Source organism: Phasianus colchicus, chromosome 5 (genome assembly GCF_987193195.1).
Source record: "Phasianus colchicus chromosome 5, bPhaCol1.hap1.1, whole genome shotgun sequence".
Lineage (NCBI taxonomy): Eukaryota > Metazoa > Chordata > Aves > Galliformes > Phasianidae > Phasianus > Phasianus colchicus.
Genome location: NC_143440.1, coordinates 19,290,738 through 19,307,565, shown reverse-complemented (window position 1 = coordinate 19,307,565; position 16,828 = coordinate 19,290,738). Strand labels below are relative to the sequence as shown.

General features: G+C 39.0%; 1 protein-coding gene across 2 annotated transcripts; it reads left to right on the top strand.

The window, feature by feature from the left end:
• Positions 1-134: 134 nt before the first annotated feature.
• Positions 135-16,620, top strand: LOC116229100 (actin, alpha skeletal muscle B-like). 2 transcript variants are annotated; one of them, XM_031593327.2, is made up of 9 exons: positions 135-272; positions 3,191-3,335; positions 4,813-4,941; positions 9,259-9,369; positions 11,598-11,682; positions 12,831-12,992; positions 13,510-13,701; positions 14,625-14,806; positions 15,635-16,589. In XM_031593327.2, exons 2-9 carry the CDS (start codon positions 3,207-3,209, stop codon positions 15,776-15,778), a joined length of 1,134 nt encoding a protein of 377 aa, XP_031449187.1. In that variant the 5' UTR covers positions 135-272; positions 3,191-3,206; the 3' UTR covers positions 15,779-16,589. The 2 variants fall into 2 exon arrangements, with proteins under 2 accessions (XP_031449187.1, XP_031449186.1); XM_031593326.2 differs by lacking the exons at positions 135-272; positions 3,191-3,335; positions 4,813-4,941 and adding an exon at positions 7,764-8,071 and having other exon boundaries at positions 15,635-16,620.
• Positions 16,621-16,828: the final 208 nt, after the last annotated feature.

Here is a 16,828-nt window from a genome sequence, read left to right as displayed (position 1 = left end):
GGGGAGGTTTAATGAAAATACAAATCCTTTCTCACGAGGCACAGCAAGTTAGCAGTGGGAGGGGATTCAGAGGTAATGGAAATCCTGCCCTAATTTATCTAGGCCTTTATGCTGTCACAGCGATAAGCACAAACTGAAAAAAAGCTTTCCAAACATGGCCTGACTCATGTAGATATTCTGTGAACTCCATTCCTGAAGCTGTTATAAATGTAATGGAAGATGAGATCACTTCATTTACGAAGGTGCTTTTACAGATCGTCCCCATTTCCCAGGTAAGCACTCCCTGAGAGTTTCACCTGTTAACAGCTGATGATTATAACGCTTCTTTTCACTTGGTTCGAGATCTTCTGGGGGGTATGTGTACACTTGCTTATTTCCAAAGTGTGGTCCTGTTTTGCCTTAGCCATTGAAGGAATTCCAGAAGGACTCCAAGTGTAAGGCAGTTCAGGTTTGACTGCATGATTGTAAGGAAATGTAGATGTCTCTCATCATTGGAAAGATCAGTGGTGTACAGTGGAATCTTCTTTGTCTGAAGCCTAGAAGAATCTATATGTGCAAGCTGAACAGGTAGTTATGAGTAGCTATGACACAAACCAGGATGAAGCACAAGGTGAATGTATTCCATCACATTTAGTTCTCTCACAGCATTTTGTACTGAAGGACTAAACGCTTTGTATTTTACAAAAGGAGTGCTGTCTTGAGAGTGGATGGCTGAATTAATTTCACTGTTACATACACTTGGTCAACTCACTGAGGGGCAGGGAAGGATGAATGTGGGGAAGGCATTCACAAGACATGGCTCAAGAGTTTGAGGTAATTAGATGGTTTAGGCACCTGTCCTTTGTCAATCCTAGGACAGCATAGACAATAAGGACTTTTATTTGGCCCGTGCTAAATATGCATACAAAATACAGAACATGCTATACAGTTTAGAACTTTAATAGTGTTCTCTGAACTTCAGGCATTATGCAGAAACCAATTGAAACAAATAGGAAGCTTTCTGTTTATTAAACATAAATCCAGCAGCTGCAAAGCAATAACATGACTGTCATTGAAGGTTTTTGTGTATTTAAGTAGTACTCTTTTAACATTTACCTTATGATTAAATAATGATAAGCATAGCAAGGTCACTACTTTTTTTTTTTTTTTTTAAGCATGAAGTGAACAAATTCAGCCATTGATTTTATTAATAAGTTTCAGTGACTTGTCTGGAATCTAACCAATATTGAGTAAAAGTACCAACTGAATAACTGCTGCCACTCCGAAGTCTAGCTTGTAAAGATGAACTAAGGTTTCACTGTGATTTTTTTTTTCTCTGGGGATGGTTGTAACTGACGCTATTTTTCCATTCACAGTTGCACATAAAATGCTGTGCATGAGAGTGAATGGGAATATTATTTTTTCTCCTTGGGAATTAAGCATCTTTGTTGTATCCAGCCTTTGGAACCACTGATCAATGCTATGTTATCAGAGCTGTGAAGAATCTCTGAACTTCTAATTTCTCTTTTTTGAAATTGTAGCATTTCATCTGATGTAGTTCTTGTACTTAGGAACTGAAGTTCCTTTGATTCAGACTCACATTGATGGAATCAAAGTCTGCATATAGTTCTGTAAAGCTGGATAATGCTGGAAGGTAGTTTATTGCATTCTCAAAGGCTTTTTATTAGGATTTTGGAAGTAAGTAATGGCTTGTGGCAGTGTGGTGAAGATTCACAAACACCACCTGCCGGAACTAATGTTTAAACATACCTAAATTAAAGCTATTTGCAAACATATGTGCTAGAAATATTCAGCTTCTTTATGAGCAAAGGAATCTTCCAGTCACGTGCATATTAACATCAATTAAAGAGATTATTATTATTTTATAATACTGCATTATCATATACACTATATATGTATTCATATATGCAATATCATGTATTCAAATTATGCATCCATTTCATCTGGCAGTGATCTATCATATGTTCTGATCAATCGTATGTTGTGGTCTTACTCCATAAAGCCCATGGTGAAGGAGTGAACACCAGGAACTTCATTATTTTTTTTGATGCAGAAGGGGCAGAGTGCATAGTCATTGTCTGTTGTGAGAAAACCTTAATTTTAAATATCCAAGGACTTCAGTATTATTGCAGCGGCCCTCTGAAGAGCATGAAGTCCCATACATCAGGCAGATGGAGACTTAGTGGGATAAGTTCTGATTTCTTGTTCATTCCTTTTTTGTTCTTCAAGTTCTCTTCCTCACCAAATGAAGTTGCCAGAAAAGGAAAAGTGCAATACTTCTCTCTTGACTGCCTAAGCAGGCAGTCTTACAACCCTAAAAATAAACAAGGAGTCCAAAAGAGAAGTCTTGGTGAAATTCGGGCCCTCCCTCGGTGGGAGTTCTGCCATGGATTTCAGTGAGTTCAGGACTTTGTCTGATGTGTTGGCCAACTGCTGCAGTTTTGTTGATTTTGGCTGGCTGTGCCAGCCACAGCTTGTTCTTTGTCCCAGAATAGCTGCTTTGATAAGATATTTACCATTACAAGTATGGAATGGGTCCTCTAGCCAGCACTTAACGTTACAGAGTAGCTGTCATTTAAAAACACAGCCAACACTTTCCTGAAAGTTTTTGTGGGGGCTGTTGTTATTTGTTTCTTCAGATTGATGGTGGCCCTCTGAGAAAAAAGCAAAATTAAAAATGCCATTAGGGAACAAAAGCAGCATTTGAAAGAGTTAATGTTCAGGAGATCCTATTTACCACTTAAGCACTAATGTTATAACTGGTGGGTGCATATGATTAATTCACTTTTAACAAATGTAATTTCTGGAAGGTAATTTAGCATTGGAAGAGATTGAGTTAAGCTTGCTGAAGTCCATGTAGAGCTGAATGTGTATCCATTAGTTGAGCCCGTCCTGTGATCACCAAGTCAACTAATGGAGTATGACATGGATGTCGGAGATTTCCCTTTTGGAAATGGAAGCTGAATGTCCTTGCTAACTCGGTTCACTAAAAATTCATTCAAGCCAAAATTTATACAGATACTTAGTTTTCCAGAACTGAGGCTTTAGCATAGTTTTTTGATATTTAGTTTTGTTATTTTCTAAAATAATTTTTCTTTACAGCAATATGCTATCTTAAAGGTGGAGAAATGTTTCTGTCCCATTCCCTTCCATCTACTCCCCCAAACTCTTTCAAATTACTGTTTTACAGCCCAAACTGAGGCACTATGTGTGATGATGATGAAACCACTGCCCTTGTTTGTGACAATGGGTCTGGTCTTTGCAAAGCTGGATTTGCAGGAGATGATGCTCCAAGAGCCGTGTTTCCATCCATTGTTGGACGCCCTCGACATCAGGTCTGTTGGTACCAGAATGGAAGTGCTGCCTGCTCGTGTTTGTGAGACTTGTGGAAGTGATAAAGGATTATTCAGGCAAATCTCCCATTCATGTTTGTGGGAATTGAGCTTGTTAAGAACCAGGTCGTTGAGCTGTGTATCTTTTATACAGCGAGCTTCAGAGTGCTTTGGAAAAGGTATTCTTCAACTATAAAATGTTGACTGTAGAAGAACATGAATGTTTTAATGATGTGGAGATGTCTTATGGGAGAAAAACCCACAAAAGTTGCTGTATCAGTACATACAAAAAAGGAAGGACGCTGCTTACACAAGAAAACAAATGAATAATAGTGGTAAGGTCCTTTTACCGTTCCATTAAACAACAGCAGGGCCCATTAAATGTCTGAAAAAGATCTCTAGTGCATCACTTAATCAACTCCAGCAGAACTAGAAAGGATGAATGTGATTTTTCTTGAACTTGAAAAAGGTCTTCCTTGCTTAATTACTTTTCTAACAGTTCCTTTAGAATTAGAAGTTGCCAGTTTTCATTGATTTTGTTCTTATCTGAGTCAGATTTTAATTTTCTGAGGTGTCTAACCCCTTCCCTGAAGTTCTCTGTGTTCTTTTGCCAAGTTGAATAAGCCTGTTTAGACAGGCATAAAATATTAAGCTTTTTAATGAATGTATTTTGAACACCTCTATGAGTTATTGAAGTTTAAATGTCACTTGTTGAAAGCATGTCCATTCTTTAACCTCTAGAATTGTTCGCTGGCTTTTAATCATGATTGGACCTGACGTGTCATTTTGCACTGTGAAACATCTCAGTGGCTGCGTTATTATCCATGACAAAATTAAATATTTTTTTTTACTATTTGCTGAATAATATTGTACCCAATGTCTTGTTATATTTAGAGAAAGAATGATAGACTTCCTAATGCAAGCATGATGAAATAAATAAAACTGTTGTTCAACATGCTCATTTTCTTTTGCAAAATCTCTTTTATGTTTTACAAAAGAGTATTAATTAATGTAAATTTTCAAAGTTGAATGTTTATCCTTTTACCTGTGTTGTAAACTGGTCTTCTGGCAAGGAGCTATCTCACCATTTAAAGGCAGTAGTGGAACTGCTTAGACACAAAGTGCAAGCAAATATATGAAGTAGATCTTTGGAGTCAAAACCAGGTTCTCTCTTTTTCATCTGCAAGTATTTGCAGTGTTGAAGCACCCACTTCTCCTGGAGATACCATGGGCTTACTGATGCCTTCCTAGACATTGCTTCTACACAGGCATTCTCTGTTTGCGGTGCAAGATCCTCAGCTTCATTTCTGAAGCTGTGTTAAGCTTCCTGGAGGGTTTATTGAGGTAGTTGGTACGGTCAGTGGTTACCAGTAAATTTGCATTTTAGTTTGACTTTGTGAAGTACATTGTTTCACATGAGGTTTAGACCATATTCTTTTTGCCATACACTGCAGTAATAGCAGAACAATATACTTTGCAGGGTGTTATGGTTGGAATGGGTCAAAAAGACAGCTATGTAGGGGATGAAGCACAAAGCAAAAGAGGGATCCTGACGCTGAAGTATCCCATTGAGCATGGAATCATCACCAACTGGGACGACATGGAAAAGGTGGGTGTTTTAATATAATTTTCTTAAAGCGTCATCAAAGACATAGAGTTTGCCACTGTCTTTCTTGCAAATCAAAGGAAGTCCTTGAAAGAATCCTTGAGGAAATCTCAGCATAGCTGAAAGGATGGTGCAGTGTGCCACTACAGGAGTCCAGTGCTGATCAGGCCTTAGCACTACTGGAGACATTTTAAAAAGTAAATGTTTTTCTTCAGGTATTTGTGGTATGTTAGACAAATATTTTATACGTATTTTTAGTCTTGAAGTTTGTACTGAGGCAGAACTTGGTATGATGTGATCGGAATTGGCTAAAGTCAGAGTTGCAGTTCATCATCAGAGGTGTAACAGAAACACGAAGGAAGGTTATTTCAGTTGGGATTGAAACCTGTGAGGTGGTGGGATGATTTTCCCTCCTTAATTCTTGCCTACATGAATGGACATGGATGATGCCCACATTCTGTATTGCATAGAATGCACTTGCTGCCAGTTGAAGACCAGATTTGTGCTTCTCATCCCTGTACCAACTCTCTAAGCAGGGGACTTTTTCCCTAGAGTATGTTTTCCCATTGCTGATTCCAGTAAGCTTTAATGCCTGTGTGGTGATGAAGCTGCTGTATTCCTGCCAGACACTGCATTCCTGGCATTTGGACAGCAGAACGGTGCTGTGCAGTGCCCTGCTGAGGGTGCCCAAGAGCAGGCTTGGCAGTGCAAAGTGCTGCTGATGGGCTCTGGAGAGGGTTATCTTACTGTGAGAAGTCCTTCACATATTGCATGCATCCCTGGTCTTTTCAGGAGCACCTGAATCTGTGGGAGTGCTCTATGTCTACTTAAGGGCAACAACTCAGCTGTGTGTTCTCTTGTAATTCAGCTGTGGTGCCACAGCCACAAACCCACACTTATAGTGCAGGGTGTACCAGGTGAACAGACCAAAGTTAACACAGAAGTAATGGGAGCTCCCAACTTCTTGTCTGGATGAGAATTGCCCACCTACTCCTCTAGATGGAAGCATAGTATTTGCATTTCATTATTTCACTGCTTCCTGGGAAGGTACCTTGCTCATTTCTGTAATGTAGAATAGATGGGAATATAATTCCCATTATATTGTTCTTCCTGATAATTTTCCTGCTCTCTGCATTGAGTGAAAAAGTTAACTAGATTTGTTTCTGGAACCAAAACTGTTCTGTGTAGATCACATACTGATGTTTGCTTTCTGGGTAATGCTCGATGCTGGAGCAGGCTATTTAAAATGCAGTCAAGAAAAGAAATTGGAGATGGTAAAAAAAACAAAAAAAACCAAAAAAAACTGGCATGTGCTTTACTGTCTCATGGTGTAGTGCTGCAGTGTAGCCTAATGGCTAGACTGACCTCTGTTAGGGGGAGGGGTTTTCCAAGGATGTTCTGTGGTGGAGGTTCAGGCAGTGCTGTAATTCAAATGATAATAAGACAAGGCATGGATTCTTGTAGTTCAACCTTTTTTTTCCTTTTCTTTTTTTCCCCACTTTATCAATCAAATGAGTGAGAGTGGGTTCCTAGCTCAAAATCACTTTCTGATGTTATACAATAGCCAAGATGCCATAGCTGGAAGAGATGCCGCCAGACAGACTTGTGCTCAGTCTAAGAACTGGGACAGAAAGTGGAGACAGTTTTCAAATAGACGAGCAACAAATAGCAAAAAAAGAACCATGAGAGAAAGGAAGTGGGAAGGGAGAGATGAGAATCACATTGCTAACTTTCATGATTGTTGCAAATAAATTAAAAAATATATATATTATTATGATTCTCCCCATCTCAGTAAGCCATAGGATCACATGGAAATCTTCCATCTAATTTCTGTACAACAGAAACTGTACAACAGTTCTGGTCTATGAGTACATATACAGACACGTACATGCTCTTCTGGCTGAAGGGTGCTCTGAAAAGCATTGTTCCTAAAGTTTGAACATTAAAAAAATAAGTTTTATGTGTTTTCCCTGGGATTTCCCAAAACAAATTGCACAGTTCTGATCCAAACCACGAATTTCTTTGGTATGCTTGGAAATAACAGTACTGAAAAATGCCACACTATAGAAGAAAGAAGGAAATTGCTGGGGAATGTGCCAAAAAAATGGAACAAAGGCATAACAGTGTAGTGCTCAGCCATGCACACATGACAATAAGAGGAGGTCACCTAAAGACTGGGCTGAGTGAATGAGTAAGGATGAGTTTGTGTGTGAGGGGGAGTGCGGGTGGGGATGCTGCTGGCTGCCCAGGCATCTGTGTGAATCAGGAACACAACATGTGGGCAATGAAGCGAAGCATTCTTCCTCTGGTGTGCTTCAGTTCACAATATTCAAATTGGGATTGCTCTGTTTTCCAGTGGATAATAACACAGGGCTTTGTACATCACCGTTAATTTGTTTGCAGCTATGGAGCTGGCAGCATATGGGAGGGGAAGCGTTAGAATGGGGAGATTTCTGACCCTGATGGCTATGTAAATGTTTAAGTGTTGGAATAATCCCTCCTCGGTAATTTCTCTTAGCTGTTCTGCCTGCTGTTGAAATTTAATTCCTGTCACCTGTTGAAATTAACATGGGGCTATTCTCATTTCTTGTGGAATATCATTATCCATTATTATCATTAGATCAACTCTAATGGTCTGTGCAGCACCTACTCCTGCCTGGTTTGGAGGAAAAACCTGCAAAATGCCAGAGGTTTCAGTAGGGTCCATACTTACTAGTACTGTTGAAATCTTCAGTGCATTGTTAATGATGTATGACTCCTTCTCTCCTTCTTCTTTCCTATTTGAAGTTGCGATCTTTTTCTTCTCCTTACGTATGACATATGTTGTCCTTTATTTTACTTTTACTGATTACTTCGTTTTGTTCAACATTTTCCTGCCTTTGTGTTCTAAACCTTTGTATGGTAACTGTTGAGTCACAGCCTGAACCACTGATTGAGCACCTGGAGAAAAGGATCAGGTCAGCCCTGGGAGCACAGGTGAAGGCAATTCAGCTGTGTGACCAGAAGGGGTGGAGCCTGGCTGCACCTCTCTTAGACCTCATTTAAAGGCTGACTGCCACTGGTGAAGGATCTCTGGTTGGAGATCCCTCCTTGGTGAAGCTTTCCCCTGTGAATCTGGCATCTTCTGATACAGGTGAGCAATCCTCCCTTCCTTTAGAGCACCTTTCTACCATGCCATCCTTCTGTCATCACACCTCTTTTGTAACACTTTTCCTATCTGTCCAATTGCTACAACCTTCAAGCAGAAATGGCCTGCACCCTAAGTCCCAGTTCTGGAAACATCTGGATTTATACTGAAGTGACTGAGAGGGAATGAGTTTTTTTTCTAAGGGCTGATAACTTTCTTAATAAATAATTCCAGTGTTGGGCAGCTGATGACTTTATAAGTGCTTCAAATTTAGATAAGATCTTTTTTTCTGCTTAAGCTCATTTTGGAGCCTAATAATACTTGCTTCTAAGAGATTCGTCAAATAAACTTGAGCACGAAGCTGATGCTTTGTGCTCAGAAATAAGTTCATTAGGTTGGACAAAGCTGGAATATGATTAAAAAGACAGAAAAAAAAAAAAAAAAGAAATGGAGGAAAGAATTACATGAGAAGATAAGAAAATATTTCATCACAATACAAAACAATCTCTCTTTGAGCTGACATCAAGAAAATAATCCTTTGAGTTCCTCATAGTCAGTTCTCAGACAAAAAAGGTCTTGATGGGTCAGGAGAACAATTAAAGCCAGCACTGTTGGTACAGGTAGCACTCCCAACGTGAACAACACTACAGCGATTCACAGAAACTGAGAAATGCAGTTACTTGGAATTAGTGAGTTTGATTCAGGGCTTACAGGCTGAAATAGCTGTGGCAAAAACAACTTTTCATTTCTGCGGAAATAATTAGATTTATACAGACTGTCTTGGCAGTGGCTTACAACTGGATCTCAGCCTCCACACAGCTTGAAGTGGAGAAATCTCTCCAGAACTGGCAGTTCAGTGCTCGGCTCAGCTCCAGCGTCAGAGCACTGGGGCTGGAAATGCAGCAGTGCTCTCATTTAGAGAGGATGATCCATCATGTGTGTGGGGAATCCTGGCTGGCGGGGCTCCCTTGTGTAGGTCATATTCTGTTGTTCAATATGGTAAAAACCCAGTGGTTTTGGTTAATAAAAACAGAGCAGCATTTGGCAGCTTCACTCTTGCATGCTTTTTCTCTGTTTTAATGTGTCTATAGAAAATTTATTAGGACTGTATCTGAAAAGCTTCCTGTGTAGTGTTATATGAACAAATGGAATAATTTCCCGATACCACTTTTCTGAAGTGATTTTCATTTTAGATTTGGCATCATTCTTTCTACAATGAACTCCGCATTGCACCAGAGGAGCACCCTGTGCTGCTGACTGAGGCCCCATTGAACCCCAAGGCCAACCGTGAAAAAATGACTCAGGTATGGTGGGCCACCAGATAGGAATCGTGAAATTGGTAAGCCTGGAAAGGCTACTATGACCACCCAGTCTGGCTGTCAAACCATGCCTGCCACCTCTCTAGACCACATCTTTCAGTGTGACATCTAGTCTTTTCTTGAACATCTCCAAGGATGGTGACTCCACCACTTCCCTGGGAAATGCTGCACTGCACATCATTTCTGCATGGGAACCATACAGGAAACCATGGTGTAAAGTCCTTGATATTCAGCTTTCTTAATATGGAAGATTATCACTTAGGGTTGGTATCTCTGAGCTCAAAGGATTGGAGAAAATTGTTCTAAAAATTGGATCTGTTCTGTCTTGGGAAAATGGATTGCCTAGGAGTATTTGAATTGAAATAACGCTCTGCTGAAAAATTTTTGCAGATAGAGGTGCCCAAATTGATTTAATAAGCTTGTCTCAGAACCAAAAGTAAATCTCCAAAGTTTGAACATTTTAGAACAGCCTTCTGGCCAGAAGTCCAGATTGCAGATTTGATTAGTGATGTAACTAGAAGTGTGATTTAAATGCAGATATGGAAGTAAAATCACATGGGAAAATCAAATGTAGCTCTCAGCTTCCCTTTGTGCACCCATTTGGCATATACTTAATAGAAAGATTATGCATCCATTCAGCAACAGTGTAAATATACTAATTAAGTAATGAGGTTGACAGCACACGTTACTGGAGATAACACAACAACAAAACATAAGAAAAACCTAGTTTATGGCAGCCAGAAAGTGTAGTTTATACAGTAGACATGTCTGGGACTGTTTCTTTGTCATTATGCTGTAATGATAAATCCTGTTTAGAGGCTTATGGTCTATTACTTATTGCGTTAAATTCATTGCATCAATTAACTATGAAATATCTAATTAATATATTCTTTAATTGTTGGTGTGCTTTTCATTAAATAGACTTCATTGGCAAGGGCATTAACTTATGAAATCCAAACTTTAAGTGTAACTCCCTGATTCCAATGGCTCTGCACTTCTCCCAGGTGGGATGGTGAGATGTGGTCGTGGTAGTACCACTAATGATGGGGTGGCGTTGCGTGGGGTAGGTGACATTAGTTTAAGAAAGACTAAATCCCATATGGCTGTCCATATTTCACTACTTCCCTGTGAGCCTTTAATGTTTTTACTCAGCAGAGCTCTAGCTGGAAACAAAAGATACTCCATCTGCTCTGATAAAAATGCAGAGTACCTGGCATAGAAAGTGAAGAGTTGGAGCTTTTTAGGGTAGAGAAGATGGGGGAGACAAGATGAGAGAATGTTGAATGTCATAAGTTGGAAAGGACCCATAAATTTCATTGAGTCCAACTCTGGGCTCCAACTGGACCACCCAAAAATCAGACTCTATGAGAACATTGTCCAGATGCTCCTTGAACTCCAACAGCTTGGGGCCCTGGGGAGCCTTTTCTGTGCCCACTACTGGTGAAGAACCTTCTGATATCCGAGGTTACCATAAAGAGAAAAAAGTGTTTGCTGGAGACAGAATGAGATGACGTAGGCTTAAGCCTGACCAAATGAGGTTTTAGCTATACACCAAGAGAATCCTGAAGTTCATGTTTCACTAGATATGTTTGCCAGAGGAATCGGAACACTCTAGCAGAGGAATTTTTGAGACAGAACAAAAACTGTGCCAGGAATGGTCGGATCTTCCTTGAGCTATGAATAGGTTATTCCTTTTTTTTTTCCAGCTGTGTTTTTTAATTTTTAACTGATATATGAATACTTTAGATTGCTGTATTTTTGCAGCAGTGGGGTGAGAAAGTTGTCCAGAGTTGTTGCCTTCAATGAATGTTATCAGTAGCAACCTGACCTAGTCTGAGGTTCATTAAAAGAGATCCACTGACTTCAGTGATTTTTATGAATTCCTAAAGAAAATGTGGCATGCTATTCCTAGAAGAACCACAGGTATCTTAATAATAAAAAAATCGTAGAATCATAGGCTTGGATTGGAAGGGACTTTAAGAATCATCAAGTTCCAACTTCCCCTGCCACAGGCAGGGTTGCCAACTGCTATATCAAAGACTAGATCACAATGCCTAAAGCCCCATCCAACCTGGCCTTAAGCAGCTCCAGGGAGGGGGAACTCAGCTTTTCTGGGCAACCTGTTCCAGCACCTCATCAAAAAGAGTTGTTCTACTGTCTCTTCATATACTTTTAAGTGTAGCTGCTAAAGGTTTGTGAATTCTTAATTACAGATCATGTTTGAGACATTCAATGTGCCAGCCATGTATGTAGCGATTCAGGCAGTGCTGTCTCTGTATGCCTCTGGAAGAACCACTGGTGAGTCTGTCTGGGTGTTGTGTTGTCCACCTGTCCTTCGTTTGTGCATGTACACACTCCTTTGCTGTGGCATGCCAGCTGTTTATTAAGAAGAATCGATACTTAAATGGCACGATGAAGGCGTTTTGTTTCCATATGAGTGTTTCTTGGTTGTCTTGCTTTTCGTGGCAGGTGTGGGCATAGGCTTCATGTTGTTCCGCTTAAAATGATCAAGTAGCTACTTCTCAATAATGTGAACAGGTGGATGGTACAACTTGATACTGCCCTTAGTTGCACAGCATGGAGAACAGTTTGTATCTTAACTGGGCTGTTCCAAGCCTGCCATTTCCTTCTTATTTCATGCCTATCTCTATTGTGAAGCTCCATTCCCCATACAAGATAAATGCTGTTCAGTGATTAAATGAAAATATTTAAGTATTGAATATCTATCACCAAACCTGATTTAGCATGTCTGCTCTAGAATTAGCATGTAGTTCTTATTGCCATTTAGAATCTGATTAAACATCAAGACAATAAATTACATTTTAGTATCCTCTTAGTCTTAACATATTTTGAAAAAAATTAAAATACATCTGTTTAAGTAGCCTGATGTCACGGTATAATTCTATATAAAAAGATCACCAGCCTGCAGGGATTATAACCTGTTATAAATACTTGTTTCGTGTCTAAAATTTGACTGTTTATGTACATCTTTGATATCAGGAATGCTTTATTCATTTTGGGTGGAAAACATACACTCACTTCCATTCTTGAATAGGAAATTGACTCATCTGCAGACAGATAAACCACGGTTACATTTTCCCTCATGGAATGATTTATTTTAATGGCAGACAGATTTTTATGTGCAGTTTATATACTGTTTCATGTCTGTGAAGCGATAGCAGTCTTCTGAAATGAAAGACTCTGTATATGATTATTATTGTTAGCATCTGTTCGCTAAGAACAATACGATCAAGTTGCTGAATGTTACATGTCTTTTCACAGACACAATTGCTTAGTTTGAGCTAACAATTTCATCTCATGTTTAGTTATAAAAATGACAGAAGCAATTGGTGAGCATCTTTATTTGTTGCTGCACAATTCATTTTAGAATATGAGGAATGTAACAATGGAAAATATCCAGCTTCTCCTTTTCTTTCTCTTTTCAGGGATAGTTTTGGATTCTGGGGATGGTGTCACGCACAATGTACCCATCTATGAGGGCTATGCCTTGCCCCATGCTATTATGAGGCTGGACCTTGCAGGCAGAGATCTGACTGACTATCTCATGAAGATCCTTACAGAGAGAGGCTATTCTTTTGTCACCACTGGTAATGAGCTTTATTTTGGATGCCCTTTGCTTATATTTGTTCTGGCACTTGTCTTATTATGCTGGCAAAAACCATACCTCTAGCTTAGCTGTGCCTTGCAGCATATCTGGCTGTGCCTTGCAGCATATCTGTTGAGCTCAAGGACATGGTTACCACTTTGTTAGGAAATCCTGTGTCATTGAGAAATTTAACTGGTTGTTGGAGTTCATCGTATCGGTTTGACAGACAAGGGAACAAAGTTAGTAGCTGGTAATGGATTAATCTCTGGAGATCTGATCAAAGTTTTGGCACATAAAATGTAAAAATTGATCTTTACTGTATTTGGTAACACCATACATCTTCATCAGCAGATGAGAGAAATTTGGTTATGCAAATGGGAAGTTATGTAGTTAAGACAGCAGAGCAATCAGAATCCAATGGACTGTATGGCCACCATGGGCCTAAGGAACTGTGCATGAGAATGTCTGTGTTCAATCTGTTGCACTGTATGTTGATTAAAAACTTCTTGACTCTGCAGCGGAACGGGAGATTGTGAGGGATGTAAAGGAGAAGCTTTGTTATGTGGCTTTGGATTTTGAAAATGAAATGGCAACTGCTGCTTCCTCCTCCTCCCTTGAAAAGAGTTATGAGCTTCCTGATGGACAAGTCATCACCATTGGAAATGAAAGATTCCGATGCCCAGAAACTCTCTTCCAGCCATCCTTTATAGGTGAGGCACGACTTCTCTTTTTAGGGGCTTAGCAGAATATAAAAAGCATGATTTATTGGAAAGTATAGAAAACTTTCACAGCTGTAAGATCTTAGATGTTTGTCCTCAAATGTCCTTAGAAAGGTGCAGCTTCTATTGGCTTATTTTGTTCTTTAGAAGTTTCTTCAGAAAGATCTCTGTTCATTTAGAGTATGAGGATCTTAAGGCAGTTTCAAGCTTTTATGAATGCAGTAGAAGTTTTAAGACGATGTTTGGAGAACTGTTGAAAGATCACTGCTTTTTATCTTGACTGATCTATAACCACACAGCACTGATAATGTTTTTGATCCAGATGCTGCTTCTGTTTATTTTCTTATATTAATCTGAGTTAATTAAAAAAAAAAAAAAAACCTTTATTTTCCTGTAGTTTTATCTGTAGTGTTAAAATTCCCATTCTCTCAGTGGATGTTGGCACTTTATGTGGTAACTCATACTGCTCTTATATATTTCCCACTCAGATTGCACTCATGAGGACCCAGCAAAATGGCTGTAGGCACTTTGGCACTCTATTGTACTGAGCAGCAAAGCTAGCCACACTTCTATGTGAAAATCAAACTATCCAAGCATTAACATAGCTCCAAGTTCTGTATCTGAACAGCAGCAGGAGTGAGATTTACAGAAATTCCCTTTGATAGAGAAATTTGTTTACTGGAAGTGTAGTAAGGATCACATCTCAGTTAGTGCTAAAGGATGGTTATTGTTAGAAATGTGGATATGGGACTCAGGAATTCCTGAATCTCCTTCCTATCCTAAGCATTCCATAGCTTCTGGAGTCTTGTGAAGGGAGATAGGTGAGGGAAATAAGCTTGGACTAGTGAGCTTTCCTCTTCCAGTTTAACAATAATAAAAAGAAATAACATGGCGAAAACTTTCTTTCCACACAGGGATGGAGTCTGCAGGTATCCATGAAACTACATACAACAGTATTATGAAATGTGATATTGACATCCGTAAGGATCTATATGCCAACAATGTACTCTCTGGAGGAACCACAATGTATCCTGGTATTGGTGACCGTATGCAGAAAGAGATCACAGCTTTGGCTCCAAGTACAATGAAGATTAAGGTAACTTTTAATGCTTACACTTCTTTTGTTGAAAAATTATGTCCTATAAGCAAATCTAAAATGTCTGTAATCAAATGCTCAGGTCTTGCATCAGGACTCCTGATGGTACGAGGGTGTGGACAGGCAGCCTTATCCCTCTGTTCCTTAAACTAGCTAAAGAAGGATTGAAAGAGGAGTTTGAGAGAGGGATGAACCTACAGAGGAAAGAGCTGAAAATGCCAATGGGTAGATGGGCAACTTGAGAAGTTACTGGGAGTATCATAGACTTCAAAGTTTAGCTGTCAGTGAAAGCCATTAGTAGTGAGAAGGATCAAAGAAATTTCAGTAATAGGCTAACAGTTCACTAATAAATTTGAAATTTATTTAGGTAGTTAAAGCATAGCACAGCTGATGCATTTTACCACTGGATAAATGGGGAAGAGGCAGCCCAATATGTAACATCTATCTTAGGATACAAGGCTGGTGTGTCCAAAGTGTTGGTTTGGTTTTTTTTTTTTTGCTTTATTTACAGAGCTACTTTATCCTTAAACAAGTGAACCTTGGACCACTCTTGAAAGTGTTTATTTATGATCAAATTATATTAATCTCTTAAATTTGAAATTTTCTCATTTGTAAAGTTTTGGTAGATGTTTTGTGGGCTGTCACTTACTCATCTGCTGATGGTAATGTCTATTGACAAGAGTCTGTCAGCCTTTCTACCTCTCAGATGGCTTTTTTCATTAGAGTTGCATTGGTACAATGCCTTTCACCTACTTATTTAATCCAAAGAGACGTTACTGCATTATCCACTTGCCACTTTATTTATGGCAGATCACACTTCTCTTCTAGATGATTGCACCACCAGAACGTAAATACTCTGTCTGGATTGGGGGTTCAATATTGGCATCACTCTCCACTTTTCAGCAAATGTGGATTAGTAAGGACGAATACGAGGAAGCTGGGCCCTCTATTGTCCATCGCAAGTGCTTTTGAATGCTTCCATTGGCTACTGTCTGTGATAAGTAGTGCTGTTTCTCTACACATTACCTGCTCTTCTTTGCTATGAGTGAATCCTGGTTTGGCTTTCCTCTACTTGCAGTAAAGCACACTGTGTGGATGTCATATGAAGTAGTACATTACTTCTAAGCTTTTAATGCTCAAACAAGACTAACATTTCAGTGGTGGGTGTTTTTCAAGATTAATAACAGCAGTTATAGTACACAGTTGGTAGACACCTCCCCAGTTTTTAAGGATCTCACTGCCATACTTGGAGGAAGTGGCAAACCTTACAGCTGTATGTTAGACTCTGCTAATTGGGGTTAAGTCTGAAGAACACAAGTAGTATGAGATTCTTTCAAACTCACACGTAATGCAAGATTTGGGTACCATATGTGGCTTATTTTGTGCAGTTCAGTGGCAGACAGGATTTTTCTAAGGGGATTTATTTTACTGAGGATACAGCGGATTTATGTGGGAACTACTGTGCACATAATGCTCATATGGAAGTCTTTCCTTTGTCTGCTGAAGTTGTTTGGCAGGAATCCTTTGTCTCCTTGTGACCGCCATTCATCAACAGCAGTGGGTTTCAACAAGCTACAGTGACTTTTGCACATAGGCGTAATGGGCTAACTTACTTCTAATATTGTTTTATTTATCTCTTTTACTGGGCAGTCAAATGATATTTCATTTACTTCATTTGTATCTGTGCTATGCTAAGCTAATGGTTACTGAGTAAATAATAACCTTTTAAATATGTTATTAAAATATTCTGGGTTTAATGGATCAATAAAAGTGTAATTATCCATGTTAGGCTGATGGTGGCTTATTAATTTCACAGAGTTTACTTTATCTGTTATACATAAAATAATAATTACTGAGTTCTAATTTAATTTTATTATGAAAATGGTTTCATTTCCTCTGAGTTTTCTAGTCAAATGATTTTTAAATGAAAACAGAATTGTTTCACAATTTCCATTAAAAATTTACGTCTTCCTGAATAAGGAATGTTCATAATGTTTTTTTACAATGATTAAAGCAAGTTAT